Genomic DNA, 22847 nt, shown 5'->3' with positions numbered 1-22847 from the left:
ACAGTGTGTGCTGTACACATAAGACTCAAAGCACTTGGGATCAGGAGCTAGTCTTTTTACCTTTATATGGCTTGTATCAGATGATCCACTGTCTCCAACAATGATTGATGCCAATATATTAGAATCACTTGTCTATCTTTCCTATCTCCATCCCTTGTTTTATAGTTGTTCCTCTCCCTATGCCCTTGCCCTCCTTTTAAAATTATTCTCTTTTCATCCCTTTCTCCTCGTTTTCCCCCTTTTCATCAATACCCACTGACACCTCCTATAGACCCTCCCTCAACACTCATCTATTTGTTCCATTCATACCTGTTGACACCCTCACTTAGAACTGCCAGTTCACTACCATCCTATCTGTGTCTGAGAGAGCTGTCCCCCATAATCCCTATAGCTGTCTGTTGTAATTACTGTCTTGTTAGTCCATGAAACTACAAAATATAAATTCTTGACTCCTCCCCCAGGAAAAAAAAAAAAAAACCCTCCAGAAAGATATGAAGAACAACAACACATTTGCTTTCGACACAACTCTCTGAGGAACTGCTTTTGATGTTCAGGGTTTTTTTTTTTTTTTTCAGACCAGGTGCTGTCCATTCGGGATGGCTCTCTTCTAGAACTGATACAGTGTCCAAAATATTACACCTCCTCTTCCAAGAAATGTGGCTTGATTGAGCTGTGTTATTTCCAACTGGTTGCACTCCCACCCGTTTCTTCTGTGGGTTTCTACATGCTTACTAAGACACTGCCTGCGTCTCCATAGTACCAGCAACTACTTCGATTTCCTTTGACCTCATGCCTCTTTTGCCTTTTGCCTGCAATTATCCTAGATCCCACTGACTGTTCTTCTCTTACCTACATCATGCTAGGCTGTCTCTGGCCCCATGTCTTTCTGTCCCTCCCTGACTCTTACCGTTACCCTTCTGATTAACATTAGACCAAACCTGTGGTGGGCACTGTGGTGGCAATTTGGAATCAACATAAAATCTAAAAAGGGGCCGGGCACGGTGGCTCAAGCCTGTAATCCCAGCACTTTGGGAGGCCGAGACGGGTGGATCATGAGGTCAGGAGATCGAGACCATCCTGGCTAACACGGTGAAACCCCATCTCTACTAAAAAATACAAAAAAAAAAAAAAACTAGCCGGGTGAGGTGGCGGGCGCCTGTAGTCCCAGCTACTCAGGAGGCTGAGGCAGGAGAATGGCGTGGACCCAGGAGGCGGAGCTTGCAGTGAGCTGAGATCCGGCCACTGCACTCCAGCCTGGGCGACAAAGCGAGACTCCGTCTCAAAAAAAAAAAAAAAAAATCTAAAAAGGGTAGAATGGTTGTACTGCTCCAGACTGCTCTTCACTCAGCCTTTAAGGGTGCAGAACTCTAAGACTAGAACAGCTCTTTGTACATAATACGTATTCAAAACTACTAGCTGAATGGAATGTTCTGTCATATATAGCAGAAGTCCCCACGTCCCCGCCATGGCCAGGAAATCAGGAGGTGAGGGGCCAGTGAGCAAGCAAAGCTGAGCTCTACCTCCTGTCAGATGAGCAGTGGGATTAGATTCTCACAGGGTCGCAAACCCTATCGTGAACTGCACATGCGAGGGATCTAGGTTGCACTTTCCTTATGAGAATCTAATGATAAATGAAACCACACCCACTTCCCTGTCCCTGGAAAAATTGTCTTTCACGAGACCAGTCCCTGGTTCCAGAAAGGTTGGGGACTCCTGATACAGAGGATAAAGGAAAATCAGTCTGTCATGTGTTTACCAATTTTAGGAAATCTACTCTTGGGGTAGCCAAAATCATCTTTCTTACCATTGCAGAAGCCTCCCTAAATTCAAGGAAGGATAAGATCAGAAACGTGAGTTTCCCCTTTAAAGATCTGAACACTTTCTAAGCATTGTAGTGTTTCTCAGAAAGATTAAAGGTAAAAGGGGAAAAGCCATTATTCAGAAAGCACCTAACTTTATTTTTAAAATAAGGATGTTTCTAATACTAATATTAAATATTTCATACTTTACTTTTCAGGACCATTAAAGAAAATCCTTTCTTTGACTGTTTCAAATTCTTTGAAATATTGCTCAGGTAATTATAGTAAGTCACAAAACAAGTATTCGTGTGAAACCTGACATTAAAAAATGTGTTGATGTAAGATATTCAAAGTAAATATACATTTTTTTTAAAGGACCATTATGTTAAAGGGACATAAAAGCTCAGTTTATGTTTAGGGCATTATGAGAAATACCTCAAGATTCATTTTCTTGGCGGGGCATGGTGGTTCATGCCTGTAATATCCAGCACTTTGGGAGGAGGATGGGAGGATTGTTTGAGGCCATGAATTCGATACTAGCCTGAGTAACATAGTCAGACCCTATCTCTAAAACAAACAAAATACCCAGACACGGTGGTGTGTGCTTGTAGTCCCAGCTACTCGGAAGGCTGAGGTGGGAGGATCGCTGGAGCCCAGGAGTTCCAGGCTGCAGTGAGGTATGATTGTGCCACTGTACTCCAGCCTGGACAATGAGGCTAAACTCTTTATTATTATTATTTTTTAAAGATTCATGTTCCTATAGTTGTAGACATAAAAATGATTCTTGTAGTTTTCCTGATCTTAAACACAACGATAAAGCAGGTGTTCTTAATAGATATCTTCAATTGAAATCTCTTAATTGAAAACAAGAGATTTGAAGAGATTAGATCACTTCTTTCCTGATTGTTTTGGTGATCATTATTCCTAGAACTAAGCAAAGAACCAGAGTTCTGCTCTTGGCAGTTTGATTGGTGGTGTGAATTTGAATGTGCAAGGCCTTCGGCCACAATTCCTGTCATGGTATAAGATTCTCAAATTAGTGATGTGGCCAGGTGTGGTGGCTCACACCTTTAATCCCAGCACTTTGGGAGGCTAAGGTGGGCAGATCACTGGAGTTTGAGACCAGCCTGGCCAACATGGCAAAATCCTGCTAAAAATACAAAAATTAGCCAGGCATGGTGGTGCATGCCTGTAATCTCAGCTACTCAGGAGGCTGAGGTAGGAGAATCGCTTGAACCCGGGAGGTGGAGCTTGCAGTGAACAGAGGATCACTCCAGCCTGGGTGAAAAAAAGACAAAAAAAGTGTATATCTGTGCTATCCAATATAGTGGCCACTAACATGTAGCTATGAGCACTTGAAATGTGAGGAACTGAATTTTCCATTTTATTTGAGTTAATGTGAGTAGTGGCCACCCATCTGGACAAACTGGACCAAGTTAGATCAACCCCTTCCTATCTCCCTCAGTTTAAAATAACCTGAAATCCAGAAAAGAAGTTATTTATCTAGTTATAGATCCTTTCCTCTCCCCAGCAACTCCTAATGATCACAGACTGCCTTCTCCTCCATTTTGTTTTCCTCAGCCTCCTTTTTTTCTTCTTTTTGAGATAAGGTCTTGCTGTTGCCTAGGCTGGAGTGCAATGGTGCAATCACGTCTCACTACAGCCTTGAACTCCTGGGTTCAAGTGATCTTCCCACCTCAGCCTCCTAAATAGTTGTGTGGGACTACAGGTGTGTGCCACCATGCCTGGCTAATTTTTCTTAAGTTTCTGTAGAGGTGGGGTCTCGCTGTGTTGACCAGGCTGGCCTTGTCTTCTGATGGCTTATTCTTTATCACTGGCAAACAAAAATTTCCAAAAAATAATCATACTCCCCATTTTAAGATAAAAAAGGGATATTTAGGATATTATATGAGTAATGATGGAAAACAAATAATTAGCATTGTTTTATATCTTAATCTCAAAAGTAGTTTTCATCTGTTTTAACTTGTCAAAACATACCTGGTGAGTTTCCATTATCATCTGTACAGAAGGGGAAATGAAGGCAGAGAAAAACTGTATGTCTTGCCTAAAGTCAGACAGTGAATGGTCAACTAAAAGGATCTAGAGCAGAGACAGAATTAATTCACTGTCTTTCATCCAGGAACCATTGATCTTGGACTGCAGGTGAGCAGTGTTGTCAGTGGACAAAGCTTTCTGAAAGAATTCTTGATTCCCCCTCAAAACTGAACTAATTTGAAATAAAAGGACATTTTACTCAGGTAGATTCTTTGGTGCCAGAGAAATTTAATGATGACTGAAGCTTTGACCACACTGAGGAAACTCAAGGTTTCTAAATTAGATTCTCTGATAACTAGTTAGGCCTGAGTGTCTAAAGAACTTTTGATATCACTACTATATTAGTAGAGTTTATTTGCTGTATGAATTCTTTGATGTCTAATAAGAGCTGAACTTACTCGGAAAGGTCTTCCACACTCATCACATTCATAGGGTTTTTCACCTGTGTGGATTCTCTGATGTTGAATAAGACCTGTGCGCCCACTGAAATCTTTCCCACATTCTTTACATTTATAGGGTTTTACTCCAGTGTGTACTCTATGATGTCCAATGAGATGTGAGCGCTGAATGAAGGCTTTTCCACACTCGTCACATTTATAGGGCTTCTCTCCAGTGTGAGTTCTCCTGTGTTTACTAAGGTCTGAGCTATGACTGAAACTTTTCCCACATTCATCACATTTATATCGTCTTCTTTCCCTCTGTTGCCATTCTGATCTGCCCTCATTTTCCATAATATCTTTGGACTTAGGATGCTGAGGAGTATCTTTGTTCAGTCTGTCATTTATCTCCCCAAGGAATTCCTTGTCTTTGGGCATATCTTCCTTCTGGAACAACTCTTCATTCTTAGTCCTAGTTTTATCACCTGTAACAAACAAACAGTACACAAACGGGTCCTATTGTATGTTTGAGAAGCAAACAGCCTATGGAAGAAAGAACATGTAAATGTTATAAATGTGTTATAAAATAATGAGAAGTCAACATAACACACATATCAAATATTTGGTACCATCTTATTTTTGGTATCATCATAGCACAGAGTCACAATGGAGGGAAGAAATTAAGGAAGATATCAGCAGAAGAAGTTGTTTGAGAGTAGATTAAGAAGAAAAGGCAAAAATAGAGCTCAAGAGATAAGCTAGCAATACTGTATAAGGGAAGAAGGATAAATGAGAGGACTATAGATATGCCAAGGATAATTAGAGAGACTGGAGAACAGAGATGGGGATGGAGGTAAAAGTTTGGGAGAAACATGCAGGGGCCTGAAACATAGGTGGCAAGTAAAATCAAGTAAAAGTGAATGGAGAGGATAATAGGATTTGGGGTCTGAGAGGAATATAGTGAATAGGAACCATCCAAGGAGAGGCGTGTGTTTGAAGGATAATAATTAGCCGGAAGCAGGGTGACAACATGCAGGTCAGGGTAAACAGAGGAATGAAAAGGAATAGGAAATGACAATGGATAGTCAGTGTATATGCTGGATAAAATATTTTTTTCCTGAAACTGATGTTCTTGCTGTTATCGCCTCCTGTCTAAATCCTAGCTTAGTGGTTTCTAACCTTACTGTGCATCAGAATCAGCTGGATGGTTTATTAAAACACAGATTGCTGATTTTCCCTCCCACAGGTGACTCCTTATCAGAATCAAACTCAGAGCAGTTGCTATTCTTAGAATATTATTCTCTGATGCTATTTTTTTTCTCTGTTTCTTTGCCTAAAATGTCACCCCCTTTCAGTTCCCACATGACCTTCTCAGCTCAAGCAAGCCTACTCTGTGATACTTTTGCAGGTGCACCTTAGGGATAGCTATCCTCTTTGCAGTTCACAGTGTATCTCTAGTACAGTAATTATTATGCTATTGTAAGTGCTCACTCTCCTGCTTCTTGAAGAGAAGTAATGTAAGTGTCTTACCTTTGGATTCCTTACATTTAGTATAGTGCCTGGCATACAGCTGCTACTTAGTAAATGCTCAATGAAAGATGAATGAATCAAAAGATGGGTTGAGCTAGGCACAGTGGCTCACGCTTATAATCCTAGCATTTGGGAAACTAAGGTGGGAGGATCACTTGAGCCCAGGAGTTTGAGACAAGCCTGGGAAACATAGTGAGACCTCTCTTCTAAAATAAAATAAAATAAAATAAAAATAAAAAAGAACAGATAGGAGGTTCTCAATCTCACTTCTAAAGTCAAACAGTAACCAGTACTCCACTCCTAGAGTTAAAGCACTTAAAGGCTTCTTTATGTTACATATAATTAAATGTCATCCTTTCCAGATAGCAGCTAGGAACATCTTCACTCAAAATAATCTTTCAGATTAGACAAATCATTGAGTAGGGATCCTACAAAATGGGAGAACTATATTGGTAAAACTTAAGTAGTAAGAATACAAAATAGGCTGGAGTATAAGGAACTACCCGGAGAGGCATTATTAGACATGAGAGCCTCTAGAGAAAGGGCGGTAAGCACTGAAAAAGGTAGGGTTTGGACAAACTGGAATTTAAAATTCACCTGCTTTTTAATGTAGCCTGGGGGATACACTAGACACCCTTGTTTGTAATTAGGGAGCTGGGATGGGGGACCAAACCCAGTTAATTTGACATGCATATAAAAACAAGAAACTTTGCTGTACTGACTGATCATTGTCTCTTTTCCCTACTTCTTTCATCATGGGAATGTGTTATGGATTGACTTGTCTTCCTCCACAAATTCACACATTGAAGCCCTAACCCCTTTCAAACATTACTGTATATGGTGATAGGGCCTTTAATGAAGTAATTAAGGTTGAATGAATTCATAAGGGTAGGACCCTAATCCAGTAGTACTAGTGTCCTTACAAGGGGAAGAGACACCAGGAGTGTGTGTGTACAGAGAAAGGCCATGTGAAGACACAGCAAGAAGTCTGCAAGCCCAGGAGAGAAGCCTCACTAGAAACTAACCCTGTAAGCATCTTCTTCTTGGACTTCCAGCCTCCAGAACTGTGAGAAAATAAATTTCTATTGTTAAGCCACCCATAAGTCTATGATATTTTGTATGGCAGGCCTCGCTGACCAATACAGGGTGCCATAAGTTCTCCTGTCTCAAAATGGAAATTTAGGGAGATTTGGAACTAGAATCATTAGATAACAACAGAATTATAAGGATATTAAATAAACTCCATCCTCATCCCTTGGGCCAAATAACAGCTTTTTTTGTCCAGTGAGAAACTAAAATATAACTCTATCATGGAGCAAGGGTAATAACAGGAGAAAATTATCCACAGTGAGGTGGAGGACAAGCAGGGAATCTTTAAAAGGAGAAAGTTCTTCTCTTACCTAAGGAAGCACCTCTTCCCTCATATACTTAGAGCTGTTCCTGCTTACCATTCCTTTGTGGTTTCCCAGCTTCCTGCTCCAGTTGGGTCTTCTTGGGATGGAGCTGGACAGTCAGTGATTCATATGGCCTTCCCAAGGGGGCCAACTTGTCCATGAGTATGTCCTGTCTCTCTGAATTGCCTGGGACCTAGGGAAAATAAAGTGTGTAAGGTGAACTTTATGGAAACTTAAGTAACTTCAGATAATCAAATGAAACATCTGCCAGGGACATAGGAAGGGGGGACAAATTCTCATTTCATTGTAAATGGCAATAATGGCTAGGAAAAGGAACAGAGGCTAATCTCTACAATTCAGGACACTAGAGAGTAAAATTCAGTGTCTCTTCTTTCATTGATCTGCAGAAGTCCAGGATCAGAGCACTGGGATTTGGAAGGTAGCTTAAAAATCATCTAGCCCAACTTCCAGCAAATGGGAGCATTTCTTCTATAACCATTCTGTCTGATATGGTAGTCACTAGCAAAATGTGGTCACTGAGTACTTAAAATATGGCTAGTATAAATGAGATAAATATCGTGGGTTAAAAATATATTTCACCTGTTCTTGTTTTTTTAATGTGGCTACTAGAAAATTTAAATACATATACAGCTTTCATTACATTTCTGTTGGACAGGTCTATTCTGCAATATCCTTGACATCTACTTGAATCTCCGCTTGAATACCTATATGGAAAGGGAGTTTCTTATGGGGTAGCCTATTTTATTTATGGGTATCTATGAATGGCAGAAAATTATTTCTTTTCCTCTAATACCTGATTGCCTTTTGGTAACTTCCCATTGATCTTAGCCTTCCAAACAGGCATAGAATCAGTCTAGTGACTCTTTTCTCTTTACCCAGCCACACTTTAATTATTTGACATAGGTAGTCAGGTCCTTTCCTATGCTTTGTTCTTTAGAGTATAAATATTTTGAGATGTTTTTTCATATGCCTTTTGCTTTGGCTCCGTCCATATGCCCTTATCACTCACAGCCAGATGACTGCCCCTTCACACCTGCTTTCCAGGTTCATCAAGCTCTCTCTCCAGATCCTCCAGCACAGTCACTGCCTCCTCTCCAGTCTCTGGATGGTGTGCCTGCACCCATGCTTGCAGGTCTTTAGGAAGAATGCTCAGGAACTGTTCTAGCACCAGCAGGTCTAAAATCTGCTCCTTGGTGTGGCATTCTGGCCTCAACCACTGACGGCAGAGCTCCCACAGCTGGGTAAGAGCTTCACGGGGTCCAGGTGCATCCTGATAGCAGAGCTTCCTGAAGTGCTGTCTACAGAGTTCCCTCCTGTGAGGACTGCACTTTGGTGAGCTGGAATCCTGTCCCCAGTAATGGTCTTCTGCCTTAATTATCGGAAGTCCTTTTCGTTCCTCAGGTTCCAGGGCTGTGGTCATTCTGGGCTCTGTCAGGAGAGATTGAGTCAAAGAGAATCTCTTAGAATCCTGCCTCAGAGACACTCCTAAGGCATAAAAAGTTGTTACCATAGAGAAATTACAAAAATTGCTGTGAATATAAACACATCATAATAAAGCCAAGCCACCAGAAGTCAATCAGAGAAAACAGTCTTATAGGAAGCTGAAAACAACAAAACAAAACAATAAACAGTGACGCAGGGACATGGTTTGAATCTGTGCTCTATTGTGTAACTTAGAGGAAGTTATTTATTTGGACTAGAACTACAGATCCTCATGTACAATTCTCATGTGTGTTACAGGGTTGATACATAGATTACATGAGAACGTATGCAATGTCTCTGGCATGGCAGCAGGCACTAGTAAGCACTAAATAAACACCAAGTATTATTAACTGCTTTGTTAAAAGGCTCTTCATTCTGTTACTATGAGATGCATGGGCCATTTGTGTCCCCAGGATTCACTGGTTATAGGATATGTGTGCCAACCCTGGAAGGGAATCAGATGCCTCTGCAAAGGAACCCGCAACCAGTGTCCCCCTTCCACCCGTCCTCTCCCAGAAGGTCGGGCCAACTCCTCTCCCGTAGATCTGTTGGGGGACGGAGGGAGGGAGAGGAGTATTACACTCTGCCCGCGACAGGGAGGTGTGGGGAGGGTGTTGCTGCTGACCACAGCTGCGCCTTGTCCCCTTTTCTCCACCTGGGAGCCGGGAGACACTCACCTTAGGCACGGGGAGGAACAGGTGCAATAACTAGCGTCCTTTGGACAGCCCCGAACAAAGACTAGACTCAAAGACACCAATCAGCGCCCGGCCGCTTCAGCCGGGCACTTCCGGGCCGCTCTAGGAAGCTTCGCCTCTGTGGCAGCTTTAGGGCTTGCCTCCTCAGCCCTAGGCAGTGGAGGACCCGGGTTCTACACCTCGTATTGATGGGATTGCGGGGCCTGCGAGCAAGTCTTATTTCTACTTTTTAAAAATGTTTTACGGTTTAATTATTAAATAAGTAGTATGGATAAGTAATGCATTCACATACATTTATTAAAAAGAGTAAATGTCCCCCAGCGTCTAGTTTGACAGTATTTTTTGTGACTTGTATATCCTTCCATAGATACATTACACCGTTATAGATTGTCTGCGCTTTTTCCCCTCTGCATAAAGAGTAGCATTTCTGTAACTTTCTTATTTTTCTTTTTACCAAGTGGTCTTGGTAAAGACTGTACATAACTGTTTCCTTGATCTTGGTCTTTTTAAACAACTGCACAGTATTCAACTGTGTATTATGTGCCGTAATATATTAATAAACTACCCCATTGGTGGTCATGAGGTTGTTTCCAATTTTTCTTTTTCAAACATTGCTGCAATAACTTACCGTGAACTCACATTTTTCATGTGTAAGGATATATCCATAGTCTGCATTTCTAGAAAGGGAGTTACTACAGCATAGAAGAGGGAAATTTGTACTTTTGTTAATGCCAAATCACCAATCATAGAATCTACTAGCAATATTCTTATTTACCTATACTTGTCAACACAGTGTTATAAAATATTTTGATCTTTGCTAAACTGATGGTTGAAAAATGCTCTTAGTTTTTTCCTCCCTCTTCCCGTTTGTTCCGCAAATATTGATTTACCTACTATGCCAGGCACTATTGTGGAAGCTGGAACTAATTTTGAGCAAAACAATGCCCTTTCTTTCATGGAATTTATAATCGTGTGTGTGTGTGTGTGTGTGTGTGTGTGGTGGCAAGGCAGGCAATAAACCAAAAAAAAATAGTGTATAGATGGTGAATATTAGTGCTAAGGAGAAAATAAAGGAAATAGGGAATTTGGGGTGAGAATGAAGTGATACAGTTTAAATAGGATATTCATGGAGGACCTGACTAGTAAATTGACATTTGAGCAAAGATTGAGGGAGCTGAGGGAATGGGCCATCAGGGATAAAGATGTTTCAGGGAGAGGGATAACAAATGCAAAAGCCTGGAGTGAGGTGTGTTTTAAGTAATTTGGGCAAAGGAAGGATACTTGTTTTTCTGGAGCTGAGTGAGCAAAAGTGCATTGGGTGGAGAGAGAGTGAGAACCTTCGGTGAGTGCAAGGGTATTTTTACTCTAAAATGATAAAATGCTAAGCTACTGAAAGTTTATTTTCTTTTCTCTTTTCTTTCCTTTTCCTTTTTTTAAGTGATGGGTCTCATTCTGTCACCCAGACTGGAGTGCAGTGAGTGGTGTGATCATAGCTCACTGCAGCCTGAAACTCCTGGGCTCAAGTGATCCTCTTGCCTCAGCCTCCTGACTAGCTGGAACTACAGGTGTGAGCTACACAGCATGGCTCATTCGAGATTTCTGAGTAGAGAAGTAACATGATTAAACTTGGGTATTGAAATTATTATTTTGGCTGCTATGTTAACAGTAGACTTGAATGTGAAGGGGTTGGGCAAGGGCAGAAGCAGGGAGACAGGTTGGAAAACTGGACTGGGAAGGGGCTTTTTAAGAATAACGCAAAACCCTAAAGACATAAAACTGAAAAGGCCATGGAGGAAAAGATAAATGAAACTGGTCTTGTAAAATTAAAATATTTGAATGAAAAAAGTAAAAATAAAATATAAATTAAAGGTAAAATATGCCACACATCTAAAAGACACAGCTGATTTTCCTTATATACAAAGACCTTTTATCTTACCAAAAAATAAAAATATGAACAAGCCAATAGAAAAATAGACAAAGTACTTAACCTGCATGCATTTATTGTCAGGCCTCTGACAATATGATACAAAGCCATCATAACCCCTGTGACCAGCAAGTATACATCCAGATGACCTGGAGCAACTGCAGAACCACAAAAGATGACATTCCACCATTGTGATTTGTTCCTGCCCCACCCCAACTAATCAATCGACCTTGTGACATTCCCCCCACCCCCCAACAATGAGTCTCATGATCTCCCCACCCTGCACCTTGTGACCCCCGCCCCTGCCCACAAGAGATAACCACGTTTAACTGTAATTTCCCACTACCTACCCAAATCCTGTAACACTGCCCCATCCCTATCTCCCTTTGCTGACTCTCCTTTTGGACTCAGCCCACTTGCACCCAAGTGAAATAAACAGCCTTGTTGCTCACACAAAACCTGGTGGACTCTCTTCACACGAACTCAGATGACATTTATAGAACACAAAACTAAGAATAATGAATATGAAAAGATTCACTAATAAGAATTTAAATAAAACAAGAAAGATGTTTAAAAATCTTTCAGATTGCTAAAGACAAACAATTTATAATATTCAGTGTTAGGAAGTGTATGGATATACGAGCATACTTAGTTGTACATTTTTAGAAGGTAAGACTTATTTAGAAGGTGAGAAGTTGTCCATACCCCTTGATTCAAAACTTAGCTTCCTGGATTTATCTATATAGAAATGCTTACTTAAATGTTTGAACATATGTACAAAGAAGCACTGTTTATTTAAATTGGGAAACTCGAATGCCTAATATTTGGAATTTAAATTTCTATATGTCTATTCATTAAAATACCACCCAGTTTTTAGAAACTAAGAGATGCCAAAGGTATATTGAGTAAAATAAAAAGTTACAAAAGATATGGTATGATTGTTTTTGTGAAAATTATTATCTTAAAAATGTTGGCCAGGCACGGTGGCTCACACCTGTAATCCTAGCACTTTGGGAGGCCAAGGCAGGCAGATCACGAGGTCAAGAGATCGAGACCATCCTGGCCAACATGGTGAAACCCCGTCTCTACTGAGAATACAAAAATTAGCTGGGCGTGGTGGCATGTGCCTGATAGTCCCAGCTACTCAGGAGGCTTAGGCAGGAGAATCACTTGAACCCAGGAGGTGGAAGTTGCAGTAAGTGGAGATCATGCCAACGCACTCCAGCCTGGTGACGGAGTGAGACTCTGTCTCAAGAAAAACAAAATAAAGTAAAATAAATGAATAAATAAAATAAATAAATAAATAAAATTCACCGTGAGTATCAGTTGGGGGTAATCTTAAGGAGAACTTGCATTTTATACATTGTATATTTCTGGAATATTTCAATTTCTTATGAAGATTTGCTACTGGGAAATGGGAAAAGATAATTGTTCTTAAAACCCTATTTATTCTCCACAACCTACAAATTGATGGAGAATTTCATCAATATCTATTTTCCTCCTCTGAAATTCTTTGCTTGACAAGTCAAAGATAAGTAATGAATTCACATAAATTTATTAAAGAGAATAAATGTCCCCAGCATCTAGTTTGACAATTTTTTTTTTTTGTGAAATGTATATCCTTCCGTAGATATATACCTTTTGTAGATATATACCTTTCATCTTAAAGGAATTATGCCTTGTAAAAGGGTATAATTCCTTTAAGATGAAAATCAGATTCAGATTCCCTGTGCTTTTAAACAGTAAATATAAGTGAGCAAATAAATTTGTGTGAAACATTTAGAAAGTGTAGATATAAATAATTTTCAAATAAACTTTAGAACACTCTCCACTCTGGAAAGAAAATTTTAGAAAAAGTATAACCCCTGCATTTCTTTCCATTAGAAGTACATGATCAAAAGCCAAAGTCCCTTTTTCCCTTGACTGTGACATAACATGTCCCTCATAGGCAACTGAACAGATAAAAAATCCAGACAATGCTTAGTAATTTCCTGCTTCCCCTTTAGTGCACAGTGTATTATCAGTATGTTTTGCTCTCTTTATTTTAAATATCTTACTGAATTAAATTATCTCATCAGCTTTTTAAGCACAAGCCCAGCCTGCTTTCTGGATGACACCTGCCACAGGTCAACCTTCCTGAACTTCCTAAATAGGCCAGAATATTCAAATATGCCCCTGGCTCATCATCCAACTTCGGAGAATTAACTGGCTAGCACCTTGGAGCACCTGCTGTGGTAACGTGAGTGGCTGAACACCAGACAAAAGGAGGATTCCAATCATTGTTGCAGATCTTGTTAAAATCCTGGCTCTATCCTCAGCTTAGGTGTATTCTTCCTGTACTAGGATAAAGCCTCTCTCACGTCTTCATTAGTCTAAGTATACAGTCTGGTATATGACAAGCAGGACCTTCCTCTCCTGCCCCTGTATCTTCCAAAACTACAAAAACAGAAAGCCCCAACCTTCTCACCCCTGCCACACACAAATCCCCACAGTGGACTATTTAAAAAATAACAGTACTTGGTAGATGTATATTCTCACTTGCTTTCGTTATAGAAAAGAGAAAGAAAATAAATGAACTAAGCATCCAACTCAAGGAATTACAAAAAGGAGAAAGCCTCCCCTGCCCCCAAGGAAAAAGCTAGAAAAAAATAAAGTAAAAGCAGAAGAAAATTGATTAGAAAATAGAAAATAGAAAAATAGTGACATTAATAAATAAATACAAAAATAAAATCTTTGTTAACAAGCCTATGGTAAATCCAATTGAGAGAAAACATTTAAACATTATAAATCACAAATAGCAGAGGAAAATAGCCTGCTAACATTTTTGAAAATCTCAATGAAATTAGTGATTTTCTGGCAAAAAATATTAGTTCCAAAATTCATTTGAGAAGTGGACAAATCTAAATAAACTAACCCTACCCTAAAGACAATAATTGAAAATGTTATGAAAGAATAATCTCTGGACTCAGATAATTCTGTAGCATTTTAATTTTTCAAAAGCATTTACATGTGTGTGATGAATTCTTTCTAACTTTTCCATTTGGAATATACAGAAATTGGAAGAAAAAAGGGGAAATCTAATTACCTAATTACCTAAATACAGTTGAGTTTGTTGTAATTTCCTTTCAATTTTTAATATTTTAAATATTTTACATATTGTGATTATATTATGTAATATATTCAGTGATGAAAAGAACACAAGCACGGCTATGCTGCTTGACTTTTTTTTTTTTTTTGAGATGGAGTCTCGCTCTTTCCCAAGGCTGGAGTGCAGTGGCGCTACCTCAGCTCACTGCAGCCTCTTCCTCCCAGGCTCAAGTGATTCTCCTCCCTCAGCCTCCCGAGTAGCTGGGACTGTAGGCGCACACCACCATGCCCAGCTAATTTTTGAATTTTTAGTAGAGACAGGGTTTCACCATGTTGGCCAGGATGGTACAATCTCTTGACCTTGTGATCCACCCGCCTCAGCCTCCCAAAGTGCTGGGATTACAGGTGTGAGACACCATGCCCGGCCCGCTACTTGACATTTTAATGTAATAAAAACTTGTCATTTTATTATAAACTTTTCATAAGAATAATTTGTCTATACATTGTTTAAGAAAATATATAGAACCTAAAAGAAGAATTGGAAAGTTTACATTAAATATATAAGGTGCTTGGTACAATGTCTGAACCACAGTAAGTGCTCAACAAATGGCAGCTACTATTGCTATACTTTATAAGGGCTTTTCCTTTTGCATGTATCATTTATTTAATTCAGAATGAGTATTATTATCTCAGAAAATACTGTTGCAGGGTGGAGAGGGGGAATAGACAAACTTCGTCCCACAAAGGAGCACTCTGGATGCCTCTGGAGAAGCCAAGCATATATTTTTGCTCCTCAGGAGAACCTTTTTTGCTGAAGTGGCATCTAGGCTGAGCAGGATTCAACAAACTGGGGCCTAGAGTGGTAGACAGGAGAGGTATCCTGTGTCAACACTCAGAGACTAACACAGGGCAAGGATCCTGAGTGGCCCTCAAGGAATAGTAGTACATTTAGATTTGGGTTAGGATCCTTCATATAAGGCATTTGGCTTACATGGCTTGGAAATAAAAGGTTGATTATTACTCTGAAGTCAGTGATAAAAAGAACATAAAGTACTCCTACCTCCAGAGACCTTCAGCTTCCATCTCACATTTCTCTAAAGGTTGCTGCGTTCTCCCCTACTATACTTTCACTAGCTTGGCTTCCATTTCCTCTTTTTAGTTTGTTTTTGTCATGTCCTTGTCCTTTTTAACCACTTTTTCCCTTCCCCCCTCCTAATTTCTCTTCACTTTCCTTTGCTTATAGAGTTTATTCCCATCCTTCCCTTATTCTTCGCTGCTTTTTTCCCCCTACCTCTCCATTTTCCCACTTTGGCCCCATTCTACCGTTTTCCCCACAACTGCTCCTAATACTAAATACTTCAAATGTAAATGATTCTCTCCTCAGTTTAATACCTGCTTTTGGCCCAGTGTTTTTTCACTATTACACTTAATGTTGACCCCCTTCATGTGTTTTTTATCTTACCCAAAGAACTAGTCTTTAAGGAGTCTCCTAGAAGCTATTATAGTTGACTTCCCATAGATTACCTACAAATTCTATCCAAATAAAATTTCGAAGTGGCTTTCCTCTAACTTCAGGTGATCAAAGAATATATTTAAAATTTTTAATCTAAATCTTCAGATTTGTTAGCAGAAAACCTATTCTTCATTGAAAAATTTAATTGGAAGGCTAATATATAAAACTAATGAAAGTGAAGCTGTTTGGGTGGTAAAGCATCTACAGTCCTTGAAACCTCACTAAGAAATCCTTAGGGCACACAGTTTAAATGGGTGAATGAAGGGGACAGTGAAGGGGTGGCCTGCCCTTCCACACCTGTGGATGTTACTCCTTAGGGGGAACCAGAGACTTGAGAAAAGAAATGAGACACAGAGACAAAGTATAGAGAAAGAAAAAGTGGGCCCAGGGGACCGGTGCTCAGCTTACAGAGGACCCACGCCGGCCCAGTGTCTGAGTTCCCTTAGTATTTATTGATAATTATCTTTACCATCTTAAAGATAAGGGAGTGGCAGGACAATAGGATCATTTTAGGGAGAAAATTAGCAGTAAGACATATGGATAAAGATCTCTGTGACATGAATAAGTTCAAAAGAAAATACTGTGCCTTGGTACGCATATGCAAACATCTCCATAAACCTTTTAGCAGCATTGCGCCAGCGAGTCCCACCTTATGCCGTAAGGCGGTTTTCTCCTATCTCAGTAAACAGAGCATACAATCGGGTTTTACACCGAGATGTTTCATTGCCTAGGGACGGGCAGGATTTTTAACCAGCAAGCTGCCTTCAGGCACTTGTTTAACAAAGACACATCCTGCACAGCCCAAAATCCATTAAACCTTGAGTCACCACAGCACATGTCTCTTGCAAGGTCAAGGTTGGGGGTAGGGTCACAGATTAACAGCATCTCAAATACAGAACAAAATGGAGTCTCTTAATGTCTACTTCTTTCTATATAGACACAGTAAGAGGCTGATCTCTCTTTTCCCCACAGGACAGTATAAAGCAACAGAAGCTGTGTGGCAGTGAGGACCGTGTCCAGCTGGAGAGTAGAATGAATTTGAATGAATTATTAGAATGAATTATTATTTACACAGGTAGGATGGTTCAGTGAGGGTAAAACAAGATTCGTCACGCAAATTCCCAGTAACCTTTCACATCTTAAAGATGGCAAACAGTCCAAATGGGCTGTATTTGGCCTGCACAGGCATTTCCCCACCCAATGCAGTATTTTTAGTACTTTGTGTTCTAGGTGAGAGTAGAATGAATCAGCTCGTCAACTGCTGCCATGTGGGAATGTGGTGTCTAATGTAGTCACGTCATGCATTTTTGTAAAAGTATCTGGAAAGTTAGATTTTATGTGAAATCTCCAGATTCTTAAATAATGGCAATAGTTTTAAATATTTTTTAAAATACTGCATTGGGAGGAAATGCCTGTGCAGGCCAAATACAGCCCACTTGGACTGTTTGCCTTCTCTAAGATGTGAAAGGTTACTGGGAATTTGTATGATGAATCTTGTTTTACCCTCACTGAACCATCCTACCTGTGTAAATAATAATTCACTCTAATATTACAAAATGGCTTTTGTATTTCACAATGCTTTTAGGGTAAGTAAGTAAAAAGCTATAGTATTTTTTCAAGTTAAAAAAATACAGGGCTTTTTTATGTAGATCAGATGTTCTAATTTCACACTCTAGAGAAGATTATTACTCCAGCTTCAAAGAAAGCAAATAGAAGAGGAGAAAAAGGGAAGGGGAAAGAGAACAGTAGTAATTGCTAAAACCTCCAATATATGTCTAATAGAATTTTTAGATTTCCTGAGCCACTTGCTTTAGAGACATTTTGAGAGTATGGAATAAGCCCCTGCAGAGTCCCAGTTTATCAGGTGATGTGCCTAATGGCAGAGAATCAGAAAGCCTTGTTTAGCAAGCCTGCAGGTGCTTGCCCATTTCAGCCTTCACATATATTTTCTTTCCTTTTTTCTGGGACAGAGTCTTGCTCTATTGTTCATGCTGGAGTATGGTGGTGTAATTATAGCTCATTGCTGCCTTGAACTCCTGAGCTCAAGCAGTCCTCCTGCCTCAGACTCCTGAGTAGCTGGAACTACAGGCATGCACCACTATGTCCAGCTAATTTTTAAATTTTTTGTATGTTGTATGTAATTTTTTGTTATATGTAATTTTTCTATGTTGCCCAGGCTGGTCTTGAACTCCTGGTCTCAAGTGATCCCCCACCTTCACCTCCCAAACTACTGGGATTACACGCCTGAGCCACCATGCCTGGCTGTATTTTTAAATGACTGCTGAAATTGCAATAGTGATTGCAGAGTTCCCTACAAGACTGTATTGGTGGCATCTTTTTCTAGTTGGGCTTTTTTGTTGTTCCACAGGAATGAGCATAGATGAACAATGTTGCACCACGCTTGACATCACCGGGGCTTCTTTTCAGTGTGGATTTGCTGATGTAAAATGAGGTGTAAGCTCCGCTGGAAAAGTTTTCCATATGCACCACATTTTCAGGGCTTTTCTCCAGTATGGGTTCTTCGGTGTCCCAAAAGATGTGAGCTGTTACTGAAAGCTTTCCCACACACATCACACTCATAGGGCTTCTCTCTACCATGGATTCGCTGGTGTCTAACAAGAGCTGAACTGTATCTGAAGGCCTTTCCATGCTTGTCCCATTCATATGGTTTCTCTCCACTGTGGATTTTCTTGTGACAGAAGAGGCCCAAGCACTAGTGTTGGAACCGAACTCTCGATTCCCTCCTGGGCAGGGGTCGCCGCGAAGGATCACCGACACGAGGTTCACAGCAGAGAGTTATTTATTACTAGCGCGCTAGGGTCCCAAGCTCTAAGTTGGCCCTGGGACCCCGACTGCTTGTTACAGGCTGTTTATATAGGCAAACACAAGTTCAAACACAGCTTATGGCGCGAAATTCAAACAAAGCTTAAGGCGTAAAATGATTGGGTCTAGCTATAGCCTGAGCAAGGGGTCTTGGTTTAATTGGTTAGAGCAGGACCTTATGAGGTTCTTTCCTGGAGTTGATGATTCCGGGAACTTCGAGGCAGGGTGAGACCCCTGGAATTGGCAGGGTGGGACCTCATGAGGTTGTTTCCCGGAATTGGCAGGGTGGGACCCTATCAGGGTGGGACACTATCGAGGCAGGGTGGGACCCTATCTAGGCAGGGTGGGACCCTATCTAGGGCCACCTGGTGCTAACTTTTTAGGTTTTGTGAGGCCTAGTTTCACTAGCTAAAGCTTTTCCCTCACTCACTACACTGCTATGGCTTCTCTTCAGTATGAACTCTGATGTTGTCTCAGATATGAGCTCAGAGAGGATTTCCCACAATCATTACACTGGTATGGTTTCTCTTCTGTGTGAGTTCTCTGGTGTCAAATAACATCTGAGCTGTCATGAAAAACTTTCCCACACTCACTACATTGGAAATGTTTCTCCTGTGTGGGTCCTTCAATGCTGAATAAGATATGAACTGTAATAAAAGACTTTCACACTCATCACACTGATAGGGTTTTATTTGGCTAAACTAAAATTTACTGATGGTCAGTAAGTTGTGAGCTCTGAGTAAAAGTTTTGATACATACATTACATACATGAACAGCATGTCTTACGGTACAGATTCTTTTATGTCTAATGAGGCTTGAGTTTTGAGTGAATGTTTTCCCACATTCATCACACTTATATTTTCTCTCAGTTGATTGTGTTTCTCTGATATACTACTTTGCTTTTTTTTTTTTTTTAAAGACGGAGTCTCGCTCTGTCGCCCAGGCTGGAGTGCAGTGGCGCGATCTCAGTTCACTGCAACCTCCAGCTCTTAGGTTCAAGTGATTCTCCTCTCAGCCTCCCAAGTAGCTAGGATTACAGGCTTGCACCACCACACCTGGCTAATTTTTGTATTAGTAGAGACGGGGTTTCACCATGTTGGCCAGGCTGGTCTCAAACTCCTGACCTCAGGTGATCCGCCCATCTCTGCCTGGAGTGGTGGGATTACAAGCCACTGCGCTCGGCTCTCTGATATATTTCTGTCCATCCTTCATGTTCTTGGGTTTCTCCTCATTCAGAAGCCTTTCCATTGATTTTGCCAGGCAAATTTTCTTGGGATTCCATATCTACAGTAAGTTCTTGCCCTTGAATCAGTTCTATATTATTGATTCTGATAACATAATCTGAAATAAAAAGTAGAGCATCCAAATGTCACTGGGGTATACAGGAACTAAAATCATATACTAGAAGTAAATGGCTTAAATATACCAACAAAATGGTTTTAAAACATTTGAGGAGGAAATTGGGGGATGGCAATGGAAGAGAGGATGGACAGAACTTTGAAGGCATGATTGAAGAAAAGAATGGAGAAAAGTAGGGAGGAATGATAATCATGATCCAATGAGCAAGCACAGTAAACAACAGAAGAGATCTAAGATAAAAATATGTTCACCAGGAAAGGCCGGAAGTTGAGTAGAGAAAAGTAAAAAGAGAGACAGGAAGTCAACAGTGGCAGGTACCCCGTGAGTGCCATGAAATAGTTCTGTGCAGGTTGCCCTGAAGGCCTCTGGGAATACCGAAAAAGTCAGGGAATCAGAGCACAGGGAAGTATCCCATTTCCCATGTGCAGAACAAACAGATTAGGCACCTTAGACAAAACAAGATGTTATCACCGGAATAGAACAGAAATTACTTTGGTCCCTAAAGACCTCACTACTTTTTTTGTAGAGAACACTGGGGATCTGTCAAGCTTGAAACTGCATTCTGTGGGTCATTTCAGACTTCCCAGGCTAACAGTCACTGATAGAGAGAAGGTTCTTTAACAGACCCTCAACTTGCATCTGTCTTTGCCCAGGGGATCCATGTTCCTATAATTCCTCTGCCTATATTTTCTGGAGAGGTTCCTCTGAGCAGGGTCTCAATACCCTCATTTCTTCAGGGCAGGAGATGTGGCCATATCCTCAGTAATCTATAGTTTTTGAAAACATGAGATTTTCATACCCAAGGCATATTTGCTTGAACTTAATCCTATTTTTAGGACCCAGAGTAAAGGGGAGAATTTGTAACTACCTAGGAAGAACACAGAGAAAAGCAGTGTTTTGAGTGGATAAGGAACATTAAATGGAAAAAAAAAAAATCATGAAGACAGCTGAAGCACTAGGACACGGACAAGTCACAGCTAACTCTAGGCAGAGGCAGTGGGATTCATTGTGCTAAAATGTGTTGACTAAACAGACTCGGATGAAGAAGAGAAGGAGCCATGGTGAGACAGTGAATTCAAATCTTTGAGAATATGGATGAGGAATAAAGTTCACTAAGCAATCTGTCTGAGAAAAATGACTCTCATCTGGGTCTTGGAACTTCTGTGAAGGGCAGGAACAAGGGATGAGGCAGAGCTGAGAAAGCACATTGCCAAGAGTGAGATCAACCTTCTCTGGGGGCCTCGTTTTACACCAGAGCCTGCAATAATCTCACCATACCAGCTTGCCACACTGCTTAAAAACCCCTCACTGTTAGTGGCTATTTAAGGTTATCTTAAAGTCTTTGGGTACTTTAAAACTTTATGTTACAGCTACCTGTCTTGGTCCATTTTGTGCTGCTATAACAGAATACATAGACGAGGTAATTTATAAAGAACAGAAATTTATTTCCTGACTTCTGGAGGCTCGAAGGTCCAAGATCAAGATGGTGACATCTGGTGAGGGCCTTCCTGCAGTGTCATCCTAGTCAGAAGATGGAGGGGAAGAGAGAGAAAGAAAAGGGGAAAGAGGTGTTGGAGGAAAAAACACACCAAACTCATCCTTTTATTAGGAACCTACTCCCATGATAACTAACCCACTCCCACAATAAAGACATTAATCTTTTCATGAGGGCAGAGCCCTCATAACCTAGTCACCTCCTGAATATCTCACCTCTCAACACTGTTGCACTGGGGTTTGAGTTTCCAGCATGTGAACTCTGGGGGACAGGTTCAAACCATAGAGCTACCTGAAATATATCTGTGTGCAGAATCTGAAAGCAAATTGCACAGATACACATTTATAAAAGAACATAGTCTTTTAGAACCATTAGCAGATAAAAAAGTGACTATCATAGATGGCATCCAAAATACTACTACAGATATAGTAACTAAAATCCATATTAGCATCAGACGAAAAATATATGGATTATTATAAAAAAGAAGCACAACATAGAAACTCAATTAGTAACTGAATAAAAGAGGTTGAGGAAAATGGTGTATTTCCAGTCAAGATGGCACAGTGAGTTTGAAGGGGTGGCCTGCCCCTCCACACCTGTGGGCGTTTCTCGTTAGGTGGAACAAGAGACTTGAGAAAAGAAATGAGACACAGAGACCAAGTATAGAGAAAGAAAAAGGGCCCAGGAGACCAGCGCTCAGCATACAGAGGACCCACGCGGGCCCCAGTCTCTGAGTTCCCTTAGTATTTATTGATAATTATCTTTACTATCTTAGAAAAAGGGAAGTGGCAGGATAATAGGATCATTGTAGGGAGGTGGTCAGCAGTAAGACGTATGAATAAAGATCTCTGTGACATAAGTTTAAGGAAAAATGCTGTGCCTTGATAAGCATATGCAAACATCTTCATAAACCTTTTTAGTGCATAAAGAGCGGCATTGTGCTAGCAAGTCCCACATTTCGCCCTAAGGCGGTTTTCTTCTTTCTCAGTAAACACAACATACAATCAGGTTTTACACTGAGATGTTCCATTGCTCAGGGACGGGCAGGAGAGAGATGCTTTTCTCTATCTCAACCGCCAAGAGGCCTTCTTTCCTCTTGTACTAGTCCTCCTCAGCACAGACCCTTCACGGGTGTCAGGCTGGGGGACGATCAGGTCTTTCCCTTCCCACGAGGCCATATTTCAGACTATCACATGGGGAGAAACCGTGGACAATACCTAGCTTTCCTAGGCAGAGGTCCCTGCCACCTTTGGCAGTATATGTGTCCCTGGGTACTTGAGATTAAGAGAATGG

General features: G+C 40.6%; 2 protein-coding genes across 4 annotated transcripts in view; one reads left to right on the top strand and one right to left on the bottom strand.

Moving 5' to 3' along the window:
* The window catches only part of LOC112622991, a 64025-nt gene that overhangs the window by 4296 nt on the left and 36882 nt on the right, over positions 1-22847 (top strand). The gene's annotated exons all lie outside the window — the stretch shown is intronic.
* Positions 4059-9457, bottom strand: ZSCAN16 (zinc finger and SCAN domain containing 16). Of its 3 annotated transcripts, XM_025383103.1 has the most exons (4): positions 9336-9457; positions 8210-8661; positions 7210-7348; positions 4059-4716 (listed from the first exon to the last, which is right to left on the bottom strand). In XM_025383103.1, exons 2-4 carry the CDS (start codon positions 8594-8596, stop codon positions 4196-4198), a joined length of 1047 nt encoding a protein of 348 aa, XP_025238888.1. In that variant the 5' UTR covers positions 8597-8661; positions 9336-9457; the 3' UTR covers positions 4059-4195. The 3 variants fall into 3 exon arrangements, with proteins under 3 accessions (XP_025238888.1, XP_025238889.1, XP_025238890.1); XM_025383104.1 differs by lacking the exon at positions 9336-9457 and having other exon boundaries at positions 8297-8615; XM_025383105.1 differs by lacking the exon at positions 9336-9457 and having other exon boundaries at positions 4585-4774; positions 8210-8655.

Source organism: Theropithecus gelada, chromosome 4, assembly GCF_003255815.1.
Source record: "Theropithecus gelada isolate Dixy chromosome 4, Tgel_1.0, whole genome shotgun sequence".
NCBI classification, from domain to species: Eukaryota; Metazoa; Chordata; class Mammalia; order Primates; family Cercopithecidae; genus Theropithecus; species Theropithecus gelada.
This window is presented reverse-complemented; position numbering and strand designations above follow the sequence as displayed.